Genomic DNA, 27542 nt, shown 5'->3' on the forward strand with positions numbered 1-27542 from the left:
CGCGTGATGCCCGCTAGGCTGATATACGAGCATATCTCCCAGCTTTGGTGTGTGAATGACTTAAAATTCATCCGATACAAAAAAAGGTACAATATTACTGAAAACTTCTGACCTGTTCAGCTGTCTAAGATAAAAATAAAGGGGTAGATTTTAAAAGAAGCGCGCGCGGCCTACATGTGCACGTGCTACCCGGCACGTGCACATGTACGCTTGATTTTATAATATGCGCGCACAGGCGCACGCATGTTATAAAATCCGGGGTTGGCGTGTGCAATGGGGTGCACAATTGTGCACCTTGCGAAATTGGAGCGGCCTGGATCTTCCCTTCCCCCTAACCTTCCCTTCCCACTCCTTTACTTAACCTTTCCTGCCCCTAGCCCTACTCTAAACCCCCCCCCCCCCCCGTCCTTTGTCTTACCTTTTGCGCCTGCCTCTGGGCAGGCTCAAGTTGCACGCGCCAGCAGGCTGCTGGCAAGCGATCCTCCAACACAGCGGCAAATGGCTGCTTTGTCAGAAGACTCTGGCCCCACCCTCGTACCGCCCCTTTTGTAAAGCCCCGGGACATACACGCATCCTGGCCGTGTCGCCGGGCCTTTTGAAAACCCGGCCCAAAATCTAGTGTGGGTCTAAGTGCCATGCAATTGGAGTTTTAACATGTCTTCTGCACATGTTAAATGTTTCAAATTGGTTTTTTTTTTTTACTAGTGAAATTACTAATTAAGATAATGCTTCTTCCTCATGCTTAAAAATTCACAGCAGAAGTTTAATTGCTCAGTTTTGCTTCTTAATGCAATTAATGATTTCTATTCCCCTACTTCCTTGGTGCGGTAATCATTGTCTTCTGTTAGCAGTTTTAGTCAGCAATGATAAACCTTCTTCTTTTTGAAAATGAGCTCTATAGGAAAAGAGATATATCCACCAAGGATTTTCAGGGCTCTGCTGGAGGCTTGTCAGGAATTAGGATAAAGAATTACAGATAAGACAGACTTAATGCTCCAAAAACGTTTGCAAATTACAGATCACAGGAGACTCCAGCAAGATTTGAGATACATATACAGGTCACCTCTTTTACAATAGTGTTATGGAATTTATTTCAGGAGACAGAGGACAAGTAGGTTTATTTATCTGCATGGCAAACATACTGAAGCATGGATGCCAGCTTTCTATTCAGTGATAAAAAATCCTATATGCAATCCTTAAATTTTACTGGTTCTTGTGCACTTGCTCTATCATAACTAGTGGATCTGATCAGGAAAACACAAATGCTCTACAACAAAAATACAGAAATGAAAACAAAAGAAAGATATAGGCAGTACTTTTTCTGGAGTTAGTAAATATATTCTAACAACTTTCTTGGCAAGGATGAACTGCTGCTTTGCCAAAGATGCCTCCTGCAGTTTCCTTGCTTTAAGGACAGTCACTTGCAAATTTCCAGCCAGCATTATGATGAAATGAAAATGGCTCAAATAGCTCTTTTATGAATTAGATAATTAAATCTACACTAGCTAGATAACTCTACCAAGTGGGTGATATATCAAGGCTTTGGTCCCATTCTGTGTCTATGGAAAAACTCCATGATAAATTAGATACCAAGCATTAAAGCTGATGAAATGTAGTTTTGATGCAAAATATACACTGCCTACTAGTAGTGAGCCTTCAATACTAGAACATCCATGATGGAGGTTGCTCCAGACTGTTCTCTGGGGGACAGAGTGTTACTGAAGGCATCAGAATGACCTGGTACATTGAGCCATCATACCAAGCAAGATCAATAGCCAAAACAAGCAGAATGTATCTCGTACAAAATGGGTCAAGGCTAGGACTGTCTCACTGCTAAACAAACTGATGCCACTATTGTATAATGTAGAAAGCGGTAGCAATAAGAGGATATTTGCAAGAAAGTAAAAGGGATCAATTTTACATTTTTGTGAAATGAAATTCTATTTCAACCAATAACTTTTTTAGCAAAATTATTCATGCTTTTATAAAAATATCAGTAAGGCAGTGAGAAAAAAAACAAACAAACCAGGACTGCTGGACTTGATGCGAATCCAGATTTGTTGGCCTTTCTAGCTCTGCCCTAGGGGAAAAAAGTTTAAAAGAAATGAAAGGCCAGCCTGGTTAGTGCAGTAATCAAAATCTCATGTCTACGCTATAAAGATACCAAAATCTGCAGTAAACATATATGCAAAATCCTGATTAAATAAAAGGCACCAGTCTACTAACACTAAAAAATCAATTTAAAAAAGGCCTTTTTTTTCCTATCAGGAAAAAACATTGATGAGCACTAAATATTGTAAAGTTATTTGGCTCATCCAGCACATTAATAGTACATCTGTGAAATCTATGTAATAACTAAGAATGAACTGAAATGTCCACTACAGAAGAAGTCATCATCCAATTTTATTTTCATGTTCATTTATTTCTCACTTATTGAATTTTCAAAGGAGTTACATGCATAAAAGTAGCATATAATCGTAGAACCTTTCAAAGGCCCGTTTAAATATGTAAAACCTTTTGAAAATTCAGCCCTATGGAGTGAATTTTCAAAGGAGTTATGTGTGTAAAAGTAGCAATTTTCAAAAGCCTACTTACATTCGTAAATCTTTTGAAAAGTACCTCATTAGGTCATATTATATACTGTAGTTTTGTACACTGCTTTGATTTTTCAAAAGAACTGCAGTATATTAAATAAACTAAAATCAGTGTTTTCCAAACCTCTCCTGGAGGCACATCTAAACAGTTGGATGTCCAGGATTGCCACAATGAATAAGCAGGAGATAGATTTGCATACCCTGGATCTCCAACATATACCCACTCTATCTTGTGCATATTCATTATACATATCCTGAAAACCTGACTAGTTAAGTGTGCCTATAGGAGAGGGTTGGGAACACTGAACTAAACTAAACCCAAATCCACATTGACACTGTAGCCACGGAGTACCTAATTGGGATGTGCATTCATTTAACAGGACATGGCAATTTGAACTGAAAATAGTTATTTTCATTTCATTAAATCCTAAATTATCAAAATCAGCCCTGAAAAAATGTAACCTTTATTCATTTTGGAAAAAAAGTGCATTCTATTTACAAACAGTGAGCACTATTTTCTGAAACAATTAAAAACAAAATTAAATGAATCCCCCCACAAAAAAAAAACAAATTCAGGCCAAAAGCAGCCTGAAAATGAAGGAAATGAACGACAATAAAAATTTTGGCCATGCACACCCCTACATATTAATGAATGTATATTACAACCTTGAAGAGTGTCATGTAATTGGTACATTGTACCCCAGTAATCCACATGCAAGTGTTAATATGGTACTAATATAATACAAAGTTATTTTATTGCATTCTTAATATAAATGCCTGGAAAATCAAGTTTGCACTGACGAGTCAATGACAATATCATCTGTCATTTACCGTCTTCCTTGGGATGATTATGTCCTTAAAAATTTGGAAATTTACAGCCTATGGCTATTTTTGACATGCTTTCTACATTTTTGGATGTCCCCTCTGTAAGGAGGGCAAGACTAGTGGAAACAAGGGAATGAGCATTTTCGTTTGCCGCACTGGTGAAGTGGAACACTTTGTCCCAGGAACTCCGCCTGATGGATTGTCACAAAAGTTTTAGGAAACTGGCCTAGACTTTCTTGTTCCAAATGGCCTTTTCCTTAGTCTGTTTTCCTATCAGCAGAGGACAGCTGCAGTTGTCTAGGTTTGATTACTGATTTTGTAGTCAGTGTTTTTGTCTATTTTATATTGTTCGAATTATGAATGTTGATTTGTAAGCTGCCTAGGTCCTTGGTTTAAAATAAATAAATAAATATGCTTTCCTCTACAGCATACAGCCCTTTTCTTTTAATATATCACTTCAGATACTATATAGTAATACTGCTCTACCCTACTAATATTTGTGTATTAGGTACTAGGGTGATATCAGTACAGGTCCTTTATACACAAGAGGTAAGTCTTTTAAAATCTTGATTCAGTTTTAAAGAGGCTAACTCAAATTGGCAGATTTAAAATACACCCCTACCTGCACCAGGCATGGCAGTACAAAAATAAAATATGGCACTGTCTCACACTCTCAAAGGGAAAATAACTTAAAAATTAGCTTCCCAGTAATTTCTTTTTCAAAGTATGTGGCATCTGCAGTACTCTTATAATCCCACAACTACATTCCCTAGAAAAGTTTTAGAAAATGTCAGTGGAGGCAGGCAGCTCATAGAAAGGCTCAGTTTTCAGTTGGAGTGTTGCTGGGGAGCAAACACAAGTTTTCTTCATAAACTCCAAACCCCAAATTATGTAGCAAACTATTTTAAAAAATAGACAGGATAACTTTAAAACAACTGTGTGTGGCAGCAAAGGTGTGTATCTATGTTGTGTGTAGATTTACTATAGTCTTCTATAACATGCATGTATGATATACGCACATGTTATAAAATTTGTGTATCTCTACCCTGCAACATAAGCACATATGTATTTGCGAATATATTCAATGCATTGAACCATGCATATCAATGCATTAAAGGTGCATACTTTACCCATGTTTTAGCAAATGTTGCTTACCTGTAACAGGTGTTCTCACAGGACAGCAGGATGTTAGTCCTCACATATGGATGACATCACAGGATGGAGCCCAATCACGGAACACTTTTGTCAAACTTTCTAGAACTTTGACTGGCACCTACTGGGCATTCCCAGCATGGCACTAAACCTGCAGCCAGCAGGGGTCCCCCTTCAGTCTTGTTTATAGCTATAGGAAGTGCCGAAAAATAAAATAAGAAAACGTAACGAACCCAACACCGCGGGCCGACGGGCAGGTTTCGTGAGGACTAACATCCTGCTGTCCTGTGAGAACACCTGTTACAGGTAAGCAACATTTGCTTTCTCACATATGGGTGAGTACCGAGCTGAGGATGTCCGAGAATTGCACCAAATGAACCCAAGATGTGCAATAGGCACAAGGACTGGGGTGGAATTTGGTAGAGGGCATCCTGAACCTTACCGGGCAGGCGGAAGTGTGTTGGTACATCAAGCTGTAAAAAGGTTGCGCAAGACAGACTGGCCGAAGATGGAATCTTGTCTTCCAGCTTTGTCTAAGCAATAATGGGCTGTAAAGGTATGGAGAGAACTCCAGGTAGCAGCCCTGCAAATGTCAGGAAGCAGCACCGAGCGTAGGTGTGCTACTGAAGTCACCATGGCCCTCACAGAGTGTGCTTTAACACGGTCTTGAAGTGGAATGCCTGCTTGCTGATAGCAAAAGGATATGCAGTCCGCTATCCAGGAGGAGAGAGTCTGCTTACCCACAGGCTGCTCCAATTTGATGGAATGGAAAGAGACAGACAACTGAGTGCTTTTCCTGTGGGCAGCTGTACGGTCTAGATAGAAGGCTAGAGCCCGTTTGCAGTCAAGGGTATGCAGAGCCTGTTTTCCTGGATTGGAGTGGGGCCTGGGAAAGAAGGTAGGTAGTATAATGGATTGATTAATGTGAAACTCCAATACTCCCTTAGGTAAGAACTTAGGGTGAGTGCGGAGTACTGCCCGGTCCTGCAGAAGTTTAGTGTAAGGCGGATAGGTAACTAGGGCCTGTAACTCACTAACTCTGTGAGCAGATGTGATTGCCAAAAGAAAAATCACTTTCCATGTGAGATAGCGAAGATCACAGGATTGGAGAGGCTCGAATGGTGGTTTCATGAGCCGACCCAAAACCAGAATGAGGTCCCAAGAAGGGACCGGAGGGCGTAGTGGAGGCTTGAGGTGAAGCAAGCCTTTCAGAAAACATGTTACATAGAAACATATAGAAATGACGGCAGAAGAAGACCGAATGGCCCATCCAGTCTGCCCAGCAAGCTTCACACATTTTTTTCTCTCATACTTATCTGTTTCTCTTAGCTCTTTGTTCTATTCCCCTTCCACCCCCACCATTAATGTAGAGAGCAGTGATGGAGCTGCATCCAAGTGAAATATCTAGCTTGATTAGTTAGGGGTAGTAGGGGTAGTAACCGCCGCAATAAGCAACCTACACCCATGCTTATTTGTTTTACCTAGACTATGTTGTACAGCCCTTGTTGGTTGTTTTTTCTTCTCCCCTGCCGTTGAAGCAGGGAGCTATGCTGGATATGCGTGAAGTATCAGTTTTTTTCTCCCCTGTCATTGAAGCAGAGAGCCATGCTGGATATGCATTGAAAGTGAAGTGAAGTATCGGGCACATTTGGTTTGGGGTAGTAACCGCCGTAACAAGCCAGCTACTCCCCGCTTTGTGAGTGTGAACCCTTTTTCTTCTCCCTTGCCGTTGAAGCAGAGAGCTCTGCTGGATGTGTGAAGTATCAGTTATTCTTCTCCCCTGTCGTTGAAGCAGAGAGCTATGCTGTATATGCCTTGAAAGTGAAGTATCAGGCATATTTGGTTTGGGGTAGTATCCACCGTAACAAGCCAGCTACTCCTCTCTTTGTGAGTGCAAATCCTTTTTTCCATTTCCTCTTGCTGTTGAAGCTTAGAGCGATGTTGGAGTCACAGTAAGCATGTGTATGTTTATTGAATAAGGGTATTGTGTCCAGGCAGTAGCCATCATTCTGGCGAGTCACCCACTCTTCATTGGCGGCCTCTTGACTTTATGGATCCACAGTGTTTATCCCATGCCCCTTTGAAGTCTTTCACAGTTCTGGTCTTCACCACTTCCTCCGGAAGGGCATTCCAGGCATCCACCACCCTCTCCATGAAGAAATACTTCCTGACATTGGTTCTGAATCTTCCTCCCTGGAGCCTCAAATCGTGACCCCTGGTTCTGCTGATTTTTTTCCTACGGAAAAGGTTTGTCGTTGTTTTTGGATCATTAAAACCTTTCAAGTATCTGAAAGTCTGTATCATATCACCTCTGGTCCTCCTTTCCTCCAGGGTGTACATATTTAGATTCTTCAATCTCTCCTCGTACGTCATGCGATGAAGATCCTCCACCTTCCTGGTCGCCCTTCTCTGTACCGCTTCCATCTTCTCTGTACCGCTTCCATATTTCAGTACAACCCTTACGAGGGGTTGTACTGAAATAGGAGCATCCCCCAACACCTTTATGGAAGGCGGCCACCGCACTGACATGCATTCTGATGGAGGAAGTTTTTAGACCTTAATCTGACAAGTGCCAGAGACAGTCTAGAAACTTCGTGGTGGAACAGGTAAAGGGATCAAGGGATTGAGAAGAACACCATGACTTAAACCTGTTCCATTTGTATAGGTAAGACGTTCTCGTGGAAGGCTTCCGTGAAGCAATCAGGACCCGGGAAACTGGCTCCGAAAGGTTAAGTGGCTGAAGAATTAACCTTTCAACATCCAGGCCATCAGGGACAAAGATTGAAGATTGGGGTGGCGTAGGCACCCGCCGTTCTGAGTGATCAGAAGCGGGTCTGTTCCCAAGGGAATGTGCCTGTGAATGGAGAGATCCTGAAGTAATGGATACCACACTTGGCGAGGCCAGTGAGGTGCTATCAGGATCATGCATCCTTTGTCCTGACGTAACTTCACGAGAGTCTTCGAGAGAAGTGGAAGTGGAGGGAATGCATATAGGAGACCGGTTGCCCATGAGAGGGAGAACGCATCTCTTGGCTGTGAGTGTTGGCTGCGAGTGAGGGAGCAAACGTTCTCTACCTTGCGGTTTTGAGGTGACGCAAAGAGGTCTATGCGAGGATGACCCCAACGTTGGAGTACTGCGTCGGCTACTATGGGGTTGAGGGACCACTCGTGCGGATGGAAAGCGCGACTTAGGTTGTCCGCCAACACATTGTCCACTCCCGGCAAATAGGTGGCCCTGAGGTACATTGAGTGGGAGAGGGCCTCCGCACATATCTGCACAGCTTCCTGACACAGTAGGTAGGAGCCCGTCCCTCCCTGTTTGTTGATGTACTACAAGGCCACGTGGTTGTCCTTCTGAATCAGGATGACCTGATTGGAAAGGCGATCCTGAAATACCCTGAGAGCATATCTGATTGCTCAAAGCTCCAGGAAATTGATTTGGTGTTTGGCTTCCTCTGGAGACCAAGTTCCTTGTGTTTACAAATCGGCCACATGGGCTCCCCAGCCGAGGTTGGAAGCATTGGTGGTGAGAATTATTTGAGGGTCTGGAGCCTGGAAGGGCAGGCCTTGGAGGAGATTGATCTGATTTTTCCACCAGGCTAGAGACTGACGGAGTGAGTCGGTGATGTGGACAGTGGTTGATAGAGGTTGGACGGACTGAGTCCATTGTGACCTTAGAGTCCACTGCATAACTCTCATGGTCAAGCGGGCCATTGGGGTAACCTGTACTGAGGACGCCATGTGTCCCAGTAGGATGAGGAAGTGGCGTGCAGTCGTGCGGCGCTGAGACTGTAGCTGGTGTGCGAGGGAGATGAGAGTGAGAGCTCACTGTTGAGGCAGAAATGTCTTTGCCGGCAAGGTGTCCAAATCTGCCCCAATGAATGATAAAGTTTGAGATGGGACTAAGCAGAATTTTGCGTAGTTGACAAGAAATCCTAGGGAAGTCAGAGTGTGTAAAGTAAGACGTAGGGACAACAGAGCAGCTTGCTGAGTGGGAGCCCTGATCAACCAATCGTCTAGATAGGGATAGACGTGAACACCTTGAGTCCTGAGGAAGGCTGCTACTACTACGAGGCACTTGGTGAAGACTCGTGGTGTAGATGCCAGGCCGAATGGGAGCACTCGGTATTGATAGTGCTTGGGGCCTACTAGAAATCTCAGGAACCTGCGATGAGATGGATTTATCGTAATATGCGTGTACGCATCTTGGATATCGAGAGAACAGAGCCAGTCTCCTCTTTGCAGAAGAGGAAGGAGGGAACCCAAGGTTACCATCTTGAACTTTTCTCGTTGGAGGTACTTGTTGAGGGCACGTAGGTCCAGAATTGGACAAACGCCTCCCGATTTTTGGGGGATTAGAAAGTACCGGGAATAGAATCTTAGGCCTTGTTGAGAGTAAGTTACTGGTTCTATTGCTCTGGACTGGAGGAGGAGGGAGATCTCCTGCTCCAGGAGTGGTAAGTGACCGGATGTTCTCCACGCCAGTAGAGGTGGGGAGTACGGTGGAATGGAGAGAAAGTTCTGGCGATAACCTTGAGAGATTATGGTAAGGACCCACTGGTCTGAGGTGATTGTGTGCCACTTGTTGTTGAAATGGCATACTCAACCTCCCACTGGTATCTGAGGCAGTGGAAACTGGCTGCTGCTCTCTATTCAGGAGTCAAAAACCAGAAGCAGGGCCCAGCTGAGGAGCTGCTTGCAGCTTTTGTTTACGAGGTTGACGAGACTGGGCCTTTTGGAAAGGTCTCGTGGAATGAGTCCTAGACTGTGGTGGATAGACTTCTTTGAAAGGCTGTTAGGAGGAATACTCAGAGGGCATCAGAGAGAGCTGGCGAAGGGTCTCATGATGGTCCTTGAGTTCCGCCACCATCCACTGAATCTGTTCCCCAAACAGATTGTCTCCTATGCAGGGCAGATCAGATAATCTGTCTTGTACTTCAGGGCGCAAGTCCGAAGACGTAAGCCAGGCCCATCTTCTTGCCGAAATAGCAATTGCAGATACCCTGGAAGCGGTGTCAAAGATATCATAAGAAGATCTTATTTAAGAACATAAGAAAATGCCATACTGGGTCAGACCAAGGGTCCATCAAGCCCAGCATTCTGTTTCCAACAGTGGCCAATCCAGGCCATAAGAACCTGGCAAGTACCCAAAAACTAAGTCTATTCCATGTTACCATTGCTAATGGCAATGGCTATTCTCTAAATGAACTTAATAGCAGGTAATGGACTTCTCCTCCAAGAACTTATCCAATCCTTTTTTAAACACAGCTATATTAACTGCACTAACCACATCCTCTGGCAACAAATTCCAGAGTTTAATTGTGCGTTGAGTAAAAAAGAACTTTCTCCGATTAATTTTAAATGTGCCCCATGCTAACTTCATGGAGTGCCCCCTAGTCTTTCTATTATCCGAAAGAGTAAATAACCGATTTACATCTACCCGTTCTAGACCTCTCATAATTTTAAACATCTCTATCATATCCCCCCTCAGCCGTCTCTTCTCCAAGCTGAGAAGTCCTAACCTCTTTAGTCTTTCCTCATAGGGGAGCTGTTCCATTCCTCTTATCATTTTGGTAGCCCTTCTCTGTACCTTCTCCATCGCATTATATCTTGTTTTAGATGCGGCGACCAGTATTGTACACAGTATTCGAGGTGCAGTCTCACCATGGAGCGATACAGAGGCATTATGACATTTTCCGTTTTATTCACCATTCCCTTTCTAATAATTCCTAACATTCTGTTTGCTTTTTTGACTGCCGCAACACACTGAACCGACGATTTCAATGTGTTATCCACTATAACACTGAGATCTCTTTCTTGGGTTGTAGCACCTAATATGGAACCCAACATTGTGGAATTATAGCATGGGTTATTTTTCCCTATATGCATCACCTTGCACTTATCCACATTAAATTTCATCTGCCATTTGGATGCCCAATTTTCCAGTCTCACAAGGTCTTCCTGCAATTTATCACAATCTGCTTCCCTGCCTCCAAACCCTTGTGTACCAGGGTTAGAAGTTGTTCCTGGAATTGCTGATGCAGGGACTCTGCAAAGTCCTGTATCTGCTTGAATAAGACCCTGTTGTACTGGATCATATACAGCTGGTAGGAGGCAATCCGAGAGATAAGCATCGATCCCTGGAAGTCACGCCGGCCAATGGCATCCAGGAATTTCTGTTCCTTACCTGGGGCAAAGGAAGAGTGGGGTTTTGATCTTTTTGCCCTTTTTTGGGCAGATTCTACAACCACAGATTAGTGATCCAGCTGAGGTTTCTGGAATCCTGGGGCTGACTGGACCAAAAAAGTGGTATCAGCTTTTCTGTTGACTGTAGCAACAGAACCAGGGTGTTCCCAGTACGTTTTGAGGAGATCCAAAAGAACCTGGTGAATAGGAATGGAGGTTATTTCCTTGGGAGCATCCAGGAATTGTAACAGCTCCATCATTTGATGTCTGTCATCTTGTTCAGTCTGCAATTGGAAGGGAACCAATTCAGACATTTCCTTCACAAAATTTATGAAGGATAAGTCCTCTGGAGGAGAATGCTTCCTGCTTTCAGTAGGAGAAGGTGGCGATGGCAAGTCATCAGTGTCTTGAGAAGAATCGTCGGTCCAGATGTCATAGGGATCAGGACCTGCCCCTCTAGAAGTGCGGGATGATGGATTTCCAGAAGGTCCTTGTCTAGGTTCTGAAGGCATCGAGGGAAGTACTGGAGGCACTGATGATGGCATGGAGGGCACTGGTGCAGGCATCGAGGGCATCGATGGATGGATCGGTGGCGCTGATGGGTGCATCAGCATCGATGGTTGAGGCATCGGAAGAACTCCCGATGGAGGAATGTGGAACGGTGTTTCCCCTCCCGATGACAGAGTAAGCAGGGGAGGGCACCGGAGCCATCGGTGACCCAGGATCCATTGGTGGAAAAGTGGCTATAAGCGCTTCCATCTTCGAGAGCAGTGGTGCCAGTGCTGCCGGAATCGGATCGGTGGTCGGTTCCACAATCGGCACCGGTTTCGGTGTCGGAGGAACTTGGAGTCTGTGCATCGCCTTATCGATGGCCTCCTGAACCATCCGGTCCAGTTCTTCACGGAGACCTGAAGCAAGCAGCCCCGGCTCCGGAAGGGAAGAAGGAGGCAGAGGCATAGCCGGAGGGACCACTGTTAAAGGCGGAGTAGCGGCTCCCGATACCCGTCCGAGTGAGGGTTGCCTCGGTGACCCGGTCGCAGAAAGGGTCGGTGCCTTTTCTGGACGGGGTTTTTTCGATGGCGGCTCAGACAATGGCGAGGTCGAAGATTGCGGTGTCAATGCCGATGTTTTTCTCTACGATCCCCTCGGTCCTGAGGGGGAGTAGAGGTAGTTGAAGGCCGAGAAGTCGTCGACGCCGGACAGTCACCGGCCGGTGGCCGATACTGGCGCAAAGTGGACGGTGCCGGTTCAGACGATGTCGATGCAATAGACGAGAGTTCTTGTCTGTCAGCTGCGCTCTTTAATATATATTTGTGTCCCATTTGCTCCCTGCTAGTTAAAGAAGGAATTGAGTTTAGAATGTAAGCAAATGATTTACAATTGTTATTTCCAGTTATAAATTCTTTAGAAGCAACACTGCAAAATGTCTCTCAATCCATTGAAAAGGTGAGGATATGGATGAGACAGAATGGTTTATTACTTAATGTAGCTAAAACAGAATTTTTACGATTACTAGTATAGAAAATCTAAAACTCCCTTTTTTTCTGCAGCTGATAATACTAATATTGCATCAGTGGAAATTACTCGAGACTTGGGAGTGCTTTCTGATACTGCTTTTAATTTACAATGTCATTTACGCAGAGCAGTATAAAGGGGCTATTTTAAACTTAGAGTGTTATGGCAATTAAAATACTTTCTCACTAAAGATGATTTTAAAACAATTATGCAAGCATTCATTTTATCTGTTCTGGACTACTGCAATGCACTTAACATTTGCTTACCGAAATCCCATCTAAAAGCACTCCAGCTATATTGAATGCAGCAGCTAGAGAAGTGGCAAGTCATCCTTTACCAATATTACTCCTATTCTAATGGAGTTAAATTGGTTGCCTGTGGAATCACAAATTGGGTTTAAAATCCTTACTAAAACTTATCACGCTTTACAAGAAGAAGGCCCATTGTATATTATAAACTTCTTAAAACCATATTGCCTGATATGAGCATTGCGTTCAGAGAACCAGCTATGGTTAGTGACCCCATCAGCCAAAGCAACTTGGTTGCAAGACACCAGATGTTGTGCTTTTAATTTTGTCCTCCTTCGCTCTGGAATTCCCTTCTGTTGGAGTTGTGTGAAATCACAGATTACAGATGTTTTAGGAAAGCACTGAAGGCATATATTTTTTAGGCTCGCTTTTAATTGAGATGTTTTAATGTTATTTTTACCTTTTAATGTTTAATTACTTTGTATTTTCTGTATTTGATATTGTTGTAATCTGCTTCGAAGAAAAATGTTTGGTAAAGATGCAGAATAAAAATTATTGTAAATAAATAAATAAAATAAAAAAATTGTCAAGTGAGTCATACTCATACAATTCAGACTAACATGAGTTAGTCTGAAATGTATGAGTATGTCTTTTAAAAATAGCAACTAATGAGCATAACTCTTGGCTCTGACTCGGAATGCCCCTAGACCATCTCCTTTTTTACATGCATTTATGTTCACGCAAAAGTGAAAATTCTGTGCGTATTTTGTACTTTTATAAAATTCAGAGTACACAAGTAGAAACTACTTATGATGTATATGCTGATTTTTATGCATGTAGCATTCTGAAATTTGACCTTAAAATGTTTTATCCTTTTGAAGGTAGATAGTGTTATATTTTAATGAGGGGAAAGTCAATTTGTTGACTTTACAACTGACCCAAATTGAAGTGCCTTTTAAGCATCAGTTTAGGCTGGTAAATTATTTTTCTTAGGGCAAAGCAACACATTCACAGCAGGAATTTTCTGATTTTGCTCCACATCCTGATAAATGTGTCCCTCAGTGAGAACACTATTCAAAAACTCTAGAAAAACTTTGACAAAGAAACACTAGATGAAAATTTGCATAAATCTGCCAGTTTGAAAGATTCGTGCTAGTTAGAGGCTGATAAATATTCATTCACTTATAACCAGAGTGCAATGTAAAATAAAACACTGGATTAATGATACATTGCTGTCCATCAATATCTGCTGCAATCAGCTTGTTCTCACTATACCATATAAATAAGCTTGTCTTATCTTTAATCCTCTGTAGTCAGGTAGAACAATGAATCACAGCTACCTATTTAACAGCTTTTCTTCACCCCAAGAAAAAGAAGGGAACAAATTATTAAACTGAATTTGAGAAAAAAAATACAATTGTAATATTCTTCAGATGGCAATACCATATATATATACAGTAAGCAATTTGCATAGTAAACAATGGCAGATAATGACTAAATGGTCCATCCAACTTGTCAAACAAAATGTTTAGGACTGTAATTGTCACTCCAGGCAGGTAACCCCCATACCTACTGTTTAGGTTTATTATTGCCACTCTGTACAAAATGTTACACCTAAAGTTACGCATACACAACAATATAGAATGGTTTTTGGACCTATTTTTTCAATTTTTTCACGCCATAAGTCAAAGACACATTCTTAAGATCATTGTTATAGTTTGTAGGACCGCTACCAAAGGGATCTGTATAGCAATCAGACCCAGCACAGGAGAGGTCACTTTACTTTATTATTAATATCAAATTATCAAAAACTTCTTCAAAAGCACTGTTTGCCACGGGAAAATGTATTCATAGATGCAAGCAAAAATTATAGGAGCTTTCGTCTCAAAAAATAATCATTAGCAAAAACATTGCAGTACTTAGCTTCAAGCCGAGAAACCACGATGAAGGTGGCAAACAGTGCTTTTGAAGAAGTTTTTGATAATTTGATATTAATAATAAAGTAAAGTGACCTCTCCTGTGCTGGGTCTGATTGCTATACAGATCCCTTTGGTAGCGGTCCTACAAATTATAACAATGATCTTAAGAATGTGTCTTTGACTTATGGCGTGAAAAAATTGAAAAAATAGGTCCAAAAACCATTCTATATTGTTGTGTATGCGTACTCCTGGTTTTTGGAAACTGGGCTTATTTGTTTGTGACACCTAAAGTTACCCCAGGTTACCACGCTTCTTCATTTCCATCTTCTAACACTAGGGATCCTCTAATTTTATCCCATGCCCTTTTGAATTCCATTACAGTTCTTTTGTTCGCTGCTTCTTCTAGGAGGGAATTCCATGCATCCACCAACCTTTAAATGAAGAACTACTTTCTGAAACTGTTCCTGAGTCCACCTCCCTTGGAGTTTCATATCATGACCCCTAATAGTAACATATATATTTGTTCAATAGAAATTTATACAAATATTCTTCTACTAGTTTAGATTTTTGTATAATGTCCATTTGTGGGTTGTTTTTCCTCCCCTATTTTGGAAGAAAAATGACAGTCTAAAACTGTTTGCTGATACAAATGCTATGATACAATGCTATGATGCCAACTAGTTGATGAGAGGTTAGGATTCCCAAGCTGATTCAGGCAGCGATGGTTTTTATTTACGGAGCTTCTTGCTGTGGTTTTACAGCACCTGTCTATGCTGACTACCCATGGACACAAGAAAGGTGCCACATAGGCATAATTTAAAAGAAAAAGAGAAAAAAATGGTGGTGTATGTATTATGATGGATTTAATATTCCATCAGTGAGCGAGCAGGGAAAACCCCAATAACTTTATAAAGGATGGCTGTGGAAATCCTCCAGGACAGATAGAATTAAGGAAAGGAGGGAAAACTACAGTTCCCAAATGCTAAGGGGTTCTGGAGGGGAAAGATTCTAGTAGAGAGGATGGATATTTCCAACCCCAGGTGAGCAGCTAATTAATGAACCAGCACTGGGTGAATGAAAAGGAGGATGACTACAAGGAAATGTGTAGCATGAGAGAACAGCAACAGTCAGAGCACAACCGAGATATAAGGGAACCAAGATAAGATGGTAAAAGCAGATTGGCAATGTGGGTGGTTGTGACTGGATTTTCCTGTATGACTTTTGAGAGAAAACTTGAAGGGCCTGGAAAACACCAGTAGTGTTGTGATCAGGGGTGTTGTGGGTCCGTGCCCACGTTTCTTCCTTGGTGCTCCAAGGAGGAGACTCGGGGCACTGAAAAAGACCCCATTGGCTGCGATACCTGAAGAAAAGGCCTGAAAGGTTATGGTGGCAACGACGAAAGAGGAGGCCTGACAGGCCACTGTGGACCCCATCCAGTAGCAGCCAAAGAGGAGGTCCAGAAGAGAGGGAGAGGCCCATACTCAGAGCCAGGGAGAGTGAGACAGAACATGTGGGAGCGAGTATGTCTATGTGTGTGAGGGAGCCCGAGAATGAGAGCCTGTGTATATGTCAGCATATGAGTATATGAGAGGAGCCTGTGGGATTGAGAGCATATATCTGTGTGTGTGTGTGTGTGTGTGTGTGTGTGTGAGAGAGAGAGAGAGAGAGAGGTAGCCTATGGGGTTGAGAGCATATGTGCATGTGTGACAGTGTGTGTAAGAATAAATATATATGTGAGAGTGGGAGTAAGAGCCAGTATGTGTGCATGTGAGAGGGAGCTTGTGGGGTTGAGAGTATGTGTGTGTATATTTGAGAATAGGAGCCTTTGATGTGCATGTATTTTTCATTTGCCTACCCAGCTCTCTATTCAGTTAATCGATTATATGCCATTGAACCTTGTAAATTGTTACTCTGAATTTTTATTAGTTTGTTAGTTCCTGTATACATAGTTATTGTTCCCTGTAAAGGCATTGCCGAAAAGTTTTAAGTTACTTGTAAACCGATACGATGTGCAAACGGTTGTCGGTATATAAAAAGTTCTAAATAAATAAACAAATAAATGTATTAGAGTAGGAGACTTTGTATGTGTGTGTGTGTGTGTGTGTGTGTGTGTGTGTGTGTGAGTGCCTGGGGGTGTGGGTATGTGTGTGAGTCAGGGAGCCTGTGAGATTTAGAGCATATGTGCATGTGTGTGTGTGTATGTGTGAGAGAGAAAGAGAGGAAGTGTGTATGAGAACATGTGTGTGTGAGAGAGAGGAAGTGTGTATGTCAGCTTGCATGTGTATGAGAAGAGGAGTCTTTGTATGTGTGGGTGTCAGAGATCCTGTGGGTTTGTGTGGCAGAGGGATCTTGTGCAATTGAGAGCATATGGGCTTGTGTGTGAGTGAGAAAGAGTGAGAGAGAAAGAAAGTATATTTAAGAGCATGTGTGTGTGCATATGTGAGAGAGAGAGAGAAAAAGAGAGGAAGTGAGTATAAGAACGTGTGTGTGTGTGAGTTTGTAAGAGAGAGAGGGACTGTATATGAACATTTGAGTGTGTGTGTGAGACAGGAACTGTGTACGATAGCATATATGTGTGTGTGATCGAGAAAGGAAGTGTGTATGAGAGCGTGTGTGTGTGAGAGAGAGAGGAAGTGTATATGAGAGCGTGTGTGTGTGTGTGAGAAAGAGAGAGAGTGAGACAGGGAGTATGTATGAGAACAAACATGTGGTTGGTTAAAGATTGTTTATACTAGAAATGACAGAAGAAGATAAAGTAAGACATCTCAGGATAACTAGAAAAAAAAGGTTCGAGGTATGGACAGAGGAGGATTTTTATCCTTATGAGTTTTAAATATTGGGTGTTATTAGATGTGACTGTTTTAAAACATTTTAATGAAGTTTGATAAAATTAAAAATATTTTTTAATTTTTAATTATTGGATGTTGCTCTATTCAGCAGTTGTTTTGAAAAAATGTATTCTTTTTATTAGTATGGTTTTACTTTTATGTCCTGAGGGAGAAAAGCTCTGGATATTGGTGTTTGAATCAATGCTCCTATGAATTGAATGGTTTGCGAGGGATGGAGTTGAGATTTCTTGTAATTCACTATCCATCCCAAGTTTTGTAGACAAAGGAGCAGGCATTCTACTTATTGTTTCAGGAGTTTTGGATTGGGAGATACCAGAAGCCAGTCGTCCAAGTAAGGGAATATGTTTATTCCTTGTTTGCATAAGTGTGCCACAACAACAGCAAGACATTTCGTGAATACTCGCGGGGCAGAGGAGAGACCAAATGGGAGTACCTCGTATTGATAGTGATGATTCACAACCTGGAAACAAAGGTAATGCCAAAAATCCTTGTAGATTTGTATGTGAGTGTACGCATCCTTTAGATCCAGTGAGCACATCCCTTTCTACAAGCGAATGACTGGAAGTACTGTTTTGAGAGAAGTAATTTTGAATTTTTCTCTTGTGAGGTGTTTGTTTGGGACTCGAAGGTCTAAAATAGGGCGTAGGCCTCCCGACTTCTTGGGAATGAGGAAATATTGGGAGTAGAAATTGTTCTCCTTCTGAGAAGAGGGGATTGGCTGGATTGCCTTCTGGCGAAGGAGAATGGAAACTTCCGTCATGAGAGAAGGGACTTGATTTTGGGGAGTCTTGGAAGTGATGAGATGTGGAAGAGTTGGGAAGGAGCTGAAATGTAGCTGGTACTCTTGAAGTATAATACTTAACACCCATCGATCTGTGGTAATTGTGGACCACTGGGAATGAAATAAGGATAGTCTCCTCCCCATGTGAACTGTTGTTGTGGCAAGATGATTTAAAAAGACTGCTTTGGCGTCTGTTGAGAGGCTTGTGATTTTTGCTGTCTTGGTGTTCTTTGCCGTGGTCCTTGTCCTTGCAGCTGAGATTGCTGTCTCTGAGGTTGGTGAGGCTGTTGCCTATAACTAGGTTGGTAAGATTGATATTAGCGGTATGGTCTGCGATAGTGGTAACCTCTTTTATATTGACCCAAGAAGTGTTTAGATGTGGAAGGCATATCCAGAGGTGTCGTCAAAGACTGGACCGCTATATTTTGTTCTTTAATAAGAGACACTGTCTCTCGTAGCTTCTCTCCAAAGAGGTTATCTGGTCTGCAAGGCAAATTGGTTAACCTGTCATGTACATCTTTCTCTAATACTGCTGGCCCTGAGCCATGCCAGACGTCTAGCGGAAATGGAAGTAGCTGATGATCTCACAGAGGTGTCAAAGGCTTCATATGATGTCCGCAACAAATGACGTAAGCCTTCCTGCAGGTCCCGGAAGGGTTGAGGCAGTGGAGCATCTCCTTGTGAAGTAGTTAGGAAGGGCTGGAGCTGTTGAGTACAATTGAATAAATATTGTATAATGTAAAACTGGTGGTGATTAATTCTAGAATTAAGCATAGAATTTTGGTAAATCTTCTTTGCAAAGTCATCTAGGAGTTTACTGTCCTTTCCGGGAGGTGTATTGGAGTATAGTCAGTTTTTTTGGGCTCTCTTCATTGCCGATTCAATGACTATTGAATTGTGAGGAACCTGCACGTTTGAGTAGTAGGAAGTTTTTTGCATTATGTATTTTAAATCTATTTTCTTAGAAATACATGGAAGAAGGTGTGGAGTATCTCAAGCTTTATCCATAAAACCCTCCAATATTTGGTGGGGAGGTAGAGCAGTTGGTTCAGATGGAACGTCTAGTATTTGGAGAATCCCCATAACTTCAGATCTTGAGTCTGGAAGTTTTCAAGTTTCTAAATTTAAGGTTAACTCCAGTTTCTCTAGGAATTTAGCGTAAGTTAAATCTTCTGGTGGGGAAGTTGGTTGAGGAAGATCTTGTGGGGGGTCCGATGGAATATCTGTTGAACTTCCAGGCGATGATACCGGAGAAGGATCTGGTGAGATAGTGTGAACAGAAGACAGAGGTGATTGTTGTGGAGATGGCAGGTTATGAGATGGATCCGGAGACCCCTGTGGTGATGTAGGAATCTGAGGATCTGTGGTAAAACGTTAGGATCAGATGGTAAATCATGAAAAAATGTATGTAACAGCGTAGTTATTTGAGACATTGTCTCTTCAGCTGTTTGACGATGTGGATGGACAGGTAATCTGGTCGACTTCTTTGATCGTTTAGACGATGTCCTAGGGACTGATGAATGAGAAGACCTTGGTCTCTTTATGGATTGTTTAGGACGAGCTCCATGATCCGGGGATGATTCCCAGCCCCCCGGAGAGTCCTCAATAATAACATCTGACAAAACTGATAAAGGAGATTGATGACCTCCTTGCTGAGATGGAGTTATAGTATGTTTAGTCTTTGAAAGAGATTTCCCCGATTTATTCGGAATTGTTGGTGTTGAGACTGGTTTTTCCAGTTGTGGTGGAGAAAGCTTTTTAGTTTTTTGCGTCGTAGACTGATGAGATGCGTCGTGGTGCGTCATAGAAATAGACTTCTTCGATGGAGTCGATGCATGCGACTGTAGCGTCGTATGAGGCATCGATGTAGGACGCGATGCTGGTTTTAACGGCGCATGCATTGTAGTCTGCGGAGCGGTTGAAGCATGCGTGGACGCTGATGCAGTATACGACGCACGTATTTTGAGAGAAATCTACCAGAAGTGGTATAAAACAGACATGGAAAAGGCATTCAAAGTATAGTCTTCTGAGGTAAAAATATCCCTTACAACAACATGTGTATTTTATTTACCTGCATTGCTGTGGTACCAATTTAAAACCCTGCAAAAAAGACACTTGGAAATCCATATGATATTGTGCTGTGTGGGCTTGGCCCACAAAAAGCCATGAATTACAATAGAGTAAACCTCCCATACCAAAGCAGCACTAACATTCAGCCCTCAAACAGCAACAACCCGACATATAAAAAAAAGGCAAAACTACAAATATTACCCCAGATCCTAAAACACCAATATACATCCTATCAAGAAAACAGAAAAAGCCAGGTTATTATAGAACCTACACAGAAATTACATGCTAGCAGAATATCTCACTTCAGTCAAACATGCAGAACATAGACAGAGCCTCATCAAATACCGAATAATGCATCATAAAGTTTAAATAGAAATGTGCAGATAAAAACTGAACTGCAAACTGCAAGAAGTCAAACTCTGAATGTAGTGCAACAATGGAAAAACAGAAATACCATCATACATCATAAATCAAAAAATAAAATCAACAAAGATAAAACAAATTGTAGTAAAACCATACTAACAAAACACACACAAATTTTTAAAAGCTTCCAAACACCAATAAAATATTTTAAAAAACTGCAGATACATCAAATAACAACAAACTATTAAAATTAATGAGGATTGAACAATTTCCCACTCTCCATATCTGGAATCTTTTGATGGCAGCAATCCTGAGATTGTTGTGGATTAGTCAAGTGTCGGGGATACACATATTTTCTCTTCTCTCTCTCATATGCATGCATGTTTGCTGATACATACACACTCTGACTCACGCCTACATGCACACTGATGCACACTTAACACACACTCTCTCATGTATGCTCATTGAAATACCATAATCACACTCATTCACACATGTATGCTCGCTGACACACCACAATCACATTCTCACTCACACATGTATGCTTGCTGACACATCACAATCACACACTCACACTTGCACACTCACTGATACATCTCAATCACACTCATTTACATATGTAAACTCACTGACACACAATTACACTCTCACACAAGCATGCTCACTGACTCACATTCTGATGCTAATTGGCTCACTCACATAAGGTTCAAAAATATTTTTACTTAAATTAGAAGTAAGGTGGGAACACTGAGAAGAGAGGATCATCTTGCTGATGGCTGAAGAGAATCAGTACATATTGCTTTGGGAAATCTTAGAAAGTCCGTGTGAATGTGTTAACTTCTTCCTTTTACTTTGTAAATATTGTTTAATTTTTAAGAAAGAAAGATTGAAACCACAGGCTATTGTAGCTGTTGTTAGTCACAAGTTTGATATTTGTAAATATTGTAAACCGTTATGATGTCGTATCCAAATATAAAAATTGATTAGCCTTTTATCTAAAACACAGGATTGTCCCAGGCCTTATCAAGAGTTTAATTATCCCATTGCAGGACATTACCAGATTAATAGTGAATATACCAATAAATGTAAAGGACTCTAATTGTATGCATTCCTATTCCATTAGCATCCAAAACTTAATTAGGATCTCAGCAAAATTAAAATATAGGCAGCAGTCTAGTTGTAAGAGGGAGGCCTTCCGGTCTTTTGCATCATGTGTCACATGAATGATTTTTTACTCACTGGTGAGAGGGTGTATGTGGGCACCTGATGCAAAGAGCACCTGGCTTTCAGAGAACAAGTTCAATCTCTGGAGGCTAGAGTAATAGACCTGGTGTTGCAGAGCACACCCTCAGGCCCAGTTAGGAGCTCGGAGGCACGGTCCCATCTAAGGAAGAATGTGAGCCCTTGAGCAGTGGCACGGCTCAGGGAGGAGCCCCAAGACACACCGCGGGAGGTGAGCTGATACAAGCACGGGTGGAGCAGGAGCGAGGCTGGAGTGAAGAGAAGGCAAGGATTCCGGAACAGGAACTAGGCAGGCTCAGACCTCCACTGGACCTACACGCACCAATGAGATCCAGCAACGCAATGCTGATCTTGAGAGTAGCCCTCTGGCCACTCAGAAACCCCTTTGGACCCGTTGCTGGGGAATGATGAGTGCGTGAGGCCAGATGGAGGCTGAGGGCAGGAACATGAAAACTCGGATGAAGACTTGGATACTCAGGAGACTCGGACGAAGACTTGGATACTCAGACAAGGACTCAGTATACTCAGAAGACTCTGAGTCCTCAGTCAAGGATTCAGGAGACTCGGACAAGGATTCAGGTTGCTCGGACGTTTCATGCAAGGATTCAAGAGTCAGGCGAAAGTACTGGATGAGAATTGCATCGCAGCGTGCCCTACACAGCCGCCCATGGCTGGTCGCGGACCACGCTGAACGGGAGCAAACTCCAGGCGAAGACGTGGAACTTGAGACTGGAACATGGTGAAGATTCAGTAGAGACCTGCACCGGGACGCGCCCTACACAGCCGCCTGTGGCTGGACGCAGACCATGCTGAAATGGAGCAGGTTCCAGCAGAGTCTTTGGCATGGACGGAAGCAGACACAAGGGAACTCTGTAGACCAGGAACAAGATACTCAGGAACAAGGCTTTAAAAACAGAAGTCTCCCGGAGGCTTGCGCTGCAGATGAGAAGGTGGCCTTGTACCACAAGGCGCCTGACCAGCCATCCCGCTGTCTGGATATGGATCACGACATGTCACGCCAAGAGAGGTGGACAGAAGAGGGACCTGGGAAGTGGATGAAGAGCTGAACATGAGACAGACGGAGTCAAGACAGGAACATCAGACATCAGGAACATGGAACACGGCACCTCAGGACTTGGGACATCAGGACATCTGGAACATCAGGAACTGAAGACAGGCGATGAGGGAGTTCCGACGAGGGATGAGACCAGGGGCATCAAGGAGACGAAGATCAGGAACACAAAGAACATGAAACGACGATCCATCAAGGCACAGGAGATCACGGAAGACCTGGATCAGAAGGAAGAACACAGACGATGTGCAAACCCGATCTGAAGCCATTGAAGAATGGCAAGCAGGGCCCTTTTATAGGGCTGAAGCAGGAAGTGGTGGATGATGTCACTCCAAAGACCCACGGGGCTTTTCCCGCCGCTGGCCCTTTAAATATCGGGGAGAGGCAGGAGAGAAGACAAGCAGATCGGCGGCGTCCCTGCCGCATGGGAGGTCCAAAGAATGGCGGCTCCCTGCTGTGAAGCAGATGGACGGGCAGCGGCTGAGGCAAAGAGGGGAGGGGGGAAGGGGGGCCAGAGGATGACATATGTGAAGGGATGTTCCTGACGGTGATTGGGAGGAAGAATGAAAATTATGAACGAAGGAAGGAACACCTGTAGCGGATGTACTGTGATTTTATATCTCTTGTTAAACAATGTTTATTGTACCAGTTCTTATGACTACGTTCTGTATCATCATGTTTTAGGTACAATCCAATAAAATATATTAAAAAAAAAATTGGAAAAATCATCCATGTTAAGAAAATAGGAAAAAGCATAAGCATTCGCAAGTTAAATGTAAAACATTGATAAAACAGGCAAAAAGAGAATTTGAAAAGAAGTTGGCTGTAGAGGAAAAAAACTCATAAAAACTTTTAAAAATACATTTAAAGCACAAATCCTGTGAGGGAGTCGGTTGGACAATTAGATAACTGAGGTGTTAAAAGGGGCACTTAGGGTGATCACAGAAAGACTAAATTAATTCTTTGCTTCAGTGTTTACCGAGGAGGATGTTGGGGAGATACCCATTCCAGAGACTATTTTTCAAGGGTGACGATTAAGATGAAATGACCCAAATCACAGTGAACCTGGAAGATGTAGTAGGCCAGATTCACAAATTGAAGAGTAGCAAATCACCTGGAACAGATGGTATACAAAGTACTGAAAAATGAAATTTCAGGCCTATTACAACTAATTTGTAACGTTTCATTAAAATCATCTGTTGTACCTGAGGACTGGAAAGTGGCCAATGTAACCCTGATTTATAAAAAGGGTTCCAGAGGTGATCTTGGAAAATATAGCCTGGTGAGCCTGACTTCAGTACCAGGAAAAATAGTGGAAACTATTATAAAGAATAAAATCACAGAACTTATAGATAGACATGATTTAATGGATCATAGCCAGAATGGATTTACACAAGGGAAGTCTTGCCTCACAAATGTGCTATATTTTTTTGAACGGGTGAATAAGCATATAGATAAAGGTAAACCAGTAATTGTTGTATATTTGGATTTTAAGAAGACATTTGACAAAGTCCCTCATTAGAGGCTTCTAAGAAAACTAAAAAGTCATGGGACAAGAGGAGATGACCTTTTGTGGACTGCAAACTGGTTAAAAGACAGAAAACAGAGAGTAGGATTAAAAGGTCTGTTTTCACAGTGGAAAAGGGTAAACAATGGCATGGCTCAGGTATCTGTACTTAGACTGGTGCTTTTTAATATATTTATAAAGGATCTGGAAAGGAGTACAACGAGTGAGGTGATCAAATCTGCAGATGACACAAAATTATTCAAAGTAGTTAAGTCACAAGGAGGACCTTGTGAGACTGGAAGATTGGACGTCCATATCGCAGATGAAATATAATGTGGGCAAGTGCAAGGTGATACATATAAGGAAAAATAACCCATGCTGTATTTGCACGATCTTAGGTTACATATTAGGAGTTACTACCCAGGAAAAAAATCTGGGCGTCATAACTGATATTACGTTGAAATCGTCGGATCAGTGTGCTGTGGTGGTTAAAAAAGCAAAAAGAATGTTAGGAATTATTAGGAAGAGAATGGCAAATAAAATGGAGGATGTCATAATGCCTCTGTATCGCTCCATGGTTATACCGCAATTTAAATACTTGTGTAATTCTGGTCGCTGCATCTCAAAAAAAGATATAGTTGCACTGGAGAAAGTACAGAGAAGGGCGACAAAAATGATAAAGGGCATGGAATGGCTCCCCTATGAGGAAAGGCTAAAGATGTTAAGGCTGCTCAGTTTGGCTGGAGGGAGGGGGGGGAGATGATAGAGGTCTACAAAATCATAAAAGGACTTTCATGGGTAAACATGAAATGGTTATTTACTCTTTCGGATAATACAAGGACTAGGGGGTCACTCTATGAAATTAGAAAGTAGCACATTTAAAATGAATCAGAGAAAATTATTTTTCTTTTAATGCACAATTAAGCTCTGGAATATATTGCCAGAGGATGTGGTTAAGGCAGTTAGTATAGCTGGGTTAAAAAAGGATCGGATAAGTTCCTGGAAGAGAAATCCATAAACTGCTATTAATCAATAGGGAATAGCCACTGCTATTTGCCGGCATTAGTAGCATGGAATCTGTTTGGGTACGTGCCATGTACTTGTGACTTGAATTGGAGAGAGGATACTAGGCTTGATGGATGCTTGGTCTGACCCAGTATGGCATATCTTTGTTCTTATATTCTTATGTAGGTGGGTTCCAGGCAGGACCCCTGGAAAATAGGATTTAGTGGGCTGACTGTTAATGCTCTGAGAGAAGGTATTTCATGGTGTGGTAAATCCTGTGTCTAACATATACACAATTTCATTTGCACCTTTCTTCTCACAGCTGGGGGACAACTAGTGGACTTGGCAGTGATTAAATTCCCTTTGGAAGGTCTGAGACATTGTTTTATTAGTTAAGTCTTAAACACTTTCCCAATGCAGGATGCCAGCCAATGTAAGCTCAGAGAGGTAAGGACCCAAATTATGGAAGTCTGCCATACTAGTGTCCTTTACTAGTGACCTTTTTTCCAGTGTTCCTAACTATCTTGCTTCCAGTATTCTGGCATAATAATTCTGTTCCAGTGCTCCTTCTTGTCTATCTAATTCCTGTGCTCCTGGTTCCTATCCAGCCTCAGGTTACACCATAGTGATTTGACCTTGCCTCTCCAAGGTATGTTCCTTTCTCTCTGGGGTGACCTCCGCTTGCTGAGCCCTAATAACTCTGACACAAGTTTATAAGATTTTTCACCTGGCCATCAGAGAATGTTTCTGTGACGTTTCCTCTTGACTGCTGGTATCTAGATCACACAGTCTCTATGCCTAGGGCAAGCTTCCTCTGCAATGCACTGGAGATAGACATTGGTCTGGAGGGAATTGAAGCATACACCTCTCTGGGTATTGTATCAATGCCATAATGTGAGGTGCTGCTAGAGTTTCCAGAATTGGATGAACTTCAGTTGCATAAACACTGATTATGCCAATGCATCAATGTTAGCCAGATTTCAGTTCATTGCCTTCTGGATCCTTCTGTTCAATACCTCCTCAAAAGTTACTGATGCCAAAATTGCATGGGTGCAACAGAAATAGTCATTATCTTTTTATGGTATCTAAGTATATCAGTCGCTGCTCCATGAACCCTTGGAGACTACTGAATATCTCCAGAGTGTCTAAAGGGTAAGTAGCCCTCTCTGCAAAACTGCTTGGGAGGACATATAGCTGCAGCCTTCACACAAAGATAGGGATCAATTTCAGTGCTTCTTCACCTTCCCTCAGTGCATCAATGCTGAATCCCCTGATGCCAGTATTGATGAAACAGAATCCCTCACTTTCATTGGGTAGGTAGAGCTAGCTGATAGTCTCCATGGTCCTTACTGGTATTTGATTTCAATGAAGAGTGATGCCCCCTTGATACTGATGCACTTCCAGCGTCCAGTGCAACTTCAGGGCTTCTTAGTATTAATGCCTCTGATGCTAATGAGCCAATCTTACTTGACTCAAAGAGTTTCACCATGAGCTCTAAAAATGTCTGAGAGCCCTTTCGGAGTCATTTTTTGACAAGAGTTATAACCAGAGATATCATGTCCACAGACATCATGCAGATCCATGATGAACATAGTGTGGCTGCATTGTGGCACTTTCTGAAGCTGCTGGTCTTTAGTTATTTTTGGAATATTGGCCAAAAAATTGGCACAGAGAAATAAAAAGAATCAATACAAGGCTGACTGAGCTCTCTATGCCATTTCATCTTAAACAGAAAACTTAAAATTTAACCAAAAAACTTGACTAGTTACTAAAAAGGGACCAAGGAGAGAGACACATCTGCGACAGAAAAAAACATAAAAATCATTAAATAAATAAATAAATAAAAGAGAAAAATAAATTTCACCGTGGAGCTGACTGAAAAGTTGACTATTTGCTTCATAGAAATATGGAACAGAGAGAAGACCCGCACATACTCCACTGATGCAGGAAATCCCGTACTTGCAGCAAAGCAATCTAAAAAGTTTGAGCTTGAGTAAAATCTCTGACGCGAGCTCCATCTGCTGATGTCATCCATCTGTGAAGATAATCATGTCCTGCCTGTCTTCTGAGAAAGAGTAGATTATTCAAATATTTTTCTTTGTAGAGAAAGTCCTGGTTCTAAAGTAATACTTGTTAACCCTGTTCATATTTCTATTAACTTATTGATTAATCTACATAACTGATGTAACAAAATTCACCATCTCTTGGTAATGG

The 27542-nt window shown here is 42.1% G+C and overlaps 1 protein-coding gene across 7 annotated transcripts in view; it reads right to left on the reverse strand.

Moving 5' to 3' along the window:
- Positions 1 to 27542, reverse strand: part of GPHN (gephyrin) — a 1154395-nt gene that overhangs the window by 609248 nt on the left and 517605 nt on the right. For 4 of the 7 annotated variants that reach the window (XM_029598877.1, XM_029598878.1, XM_029598876.1 and 1 more), the window contains one exon: positions 2027 to 2080. The exons of the other annotated variants lie outside the window; for them this stretch is intronic. In XM_029598877.1, coding sequence (XP_029454737.1) covers positions 2027 to 2080 — 54 coding nt within the window. The remainder of the gene's footprint in view (positions 1 to 2026; positions 2081 to 27542) is intronic. 7 annotated transcript variants of the gene reach the window in all.

Source organism: Rhinatrema bivittatum, chromosome 4 (genome assembly GCF_901001135.1).
Source record: "Rhinatrema bivittatum chromosome 4, aRhiBiv1.1, whole genome shotgun sequence".
Classification (NCBI taxonomy): Eukaryota; Metazoa; Chordata; class Amphibia; order Gymnophiona; family Rhinatrematidae; genus Rhinatrema; species Rhinatrema bivittatum.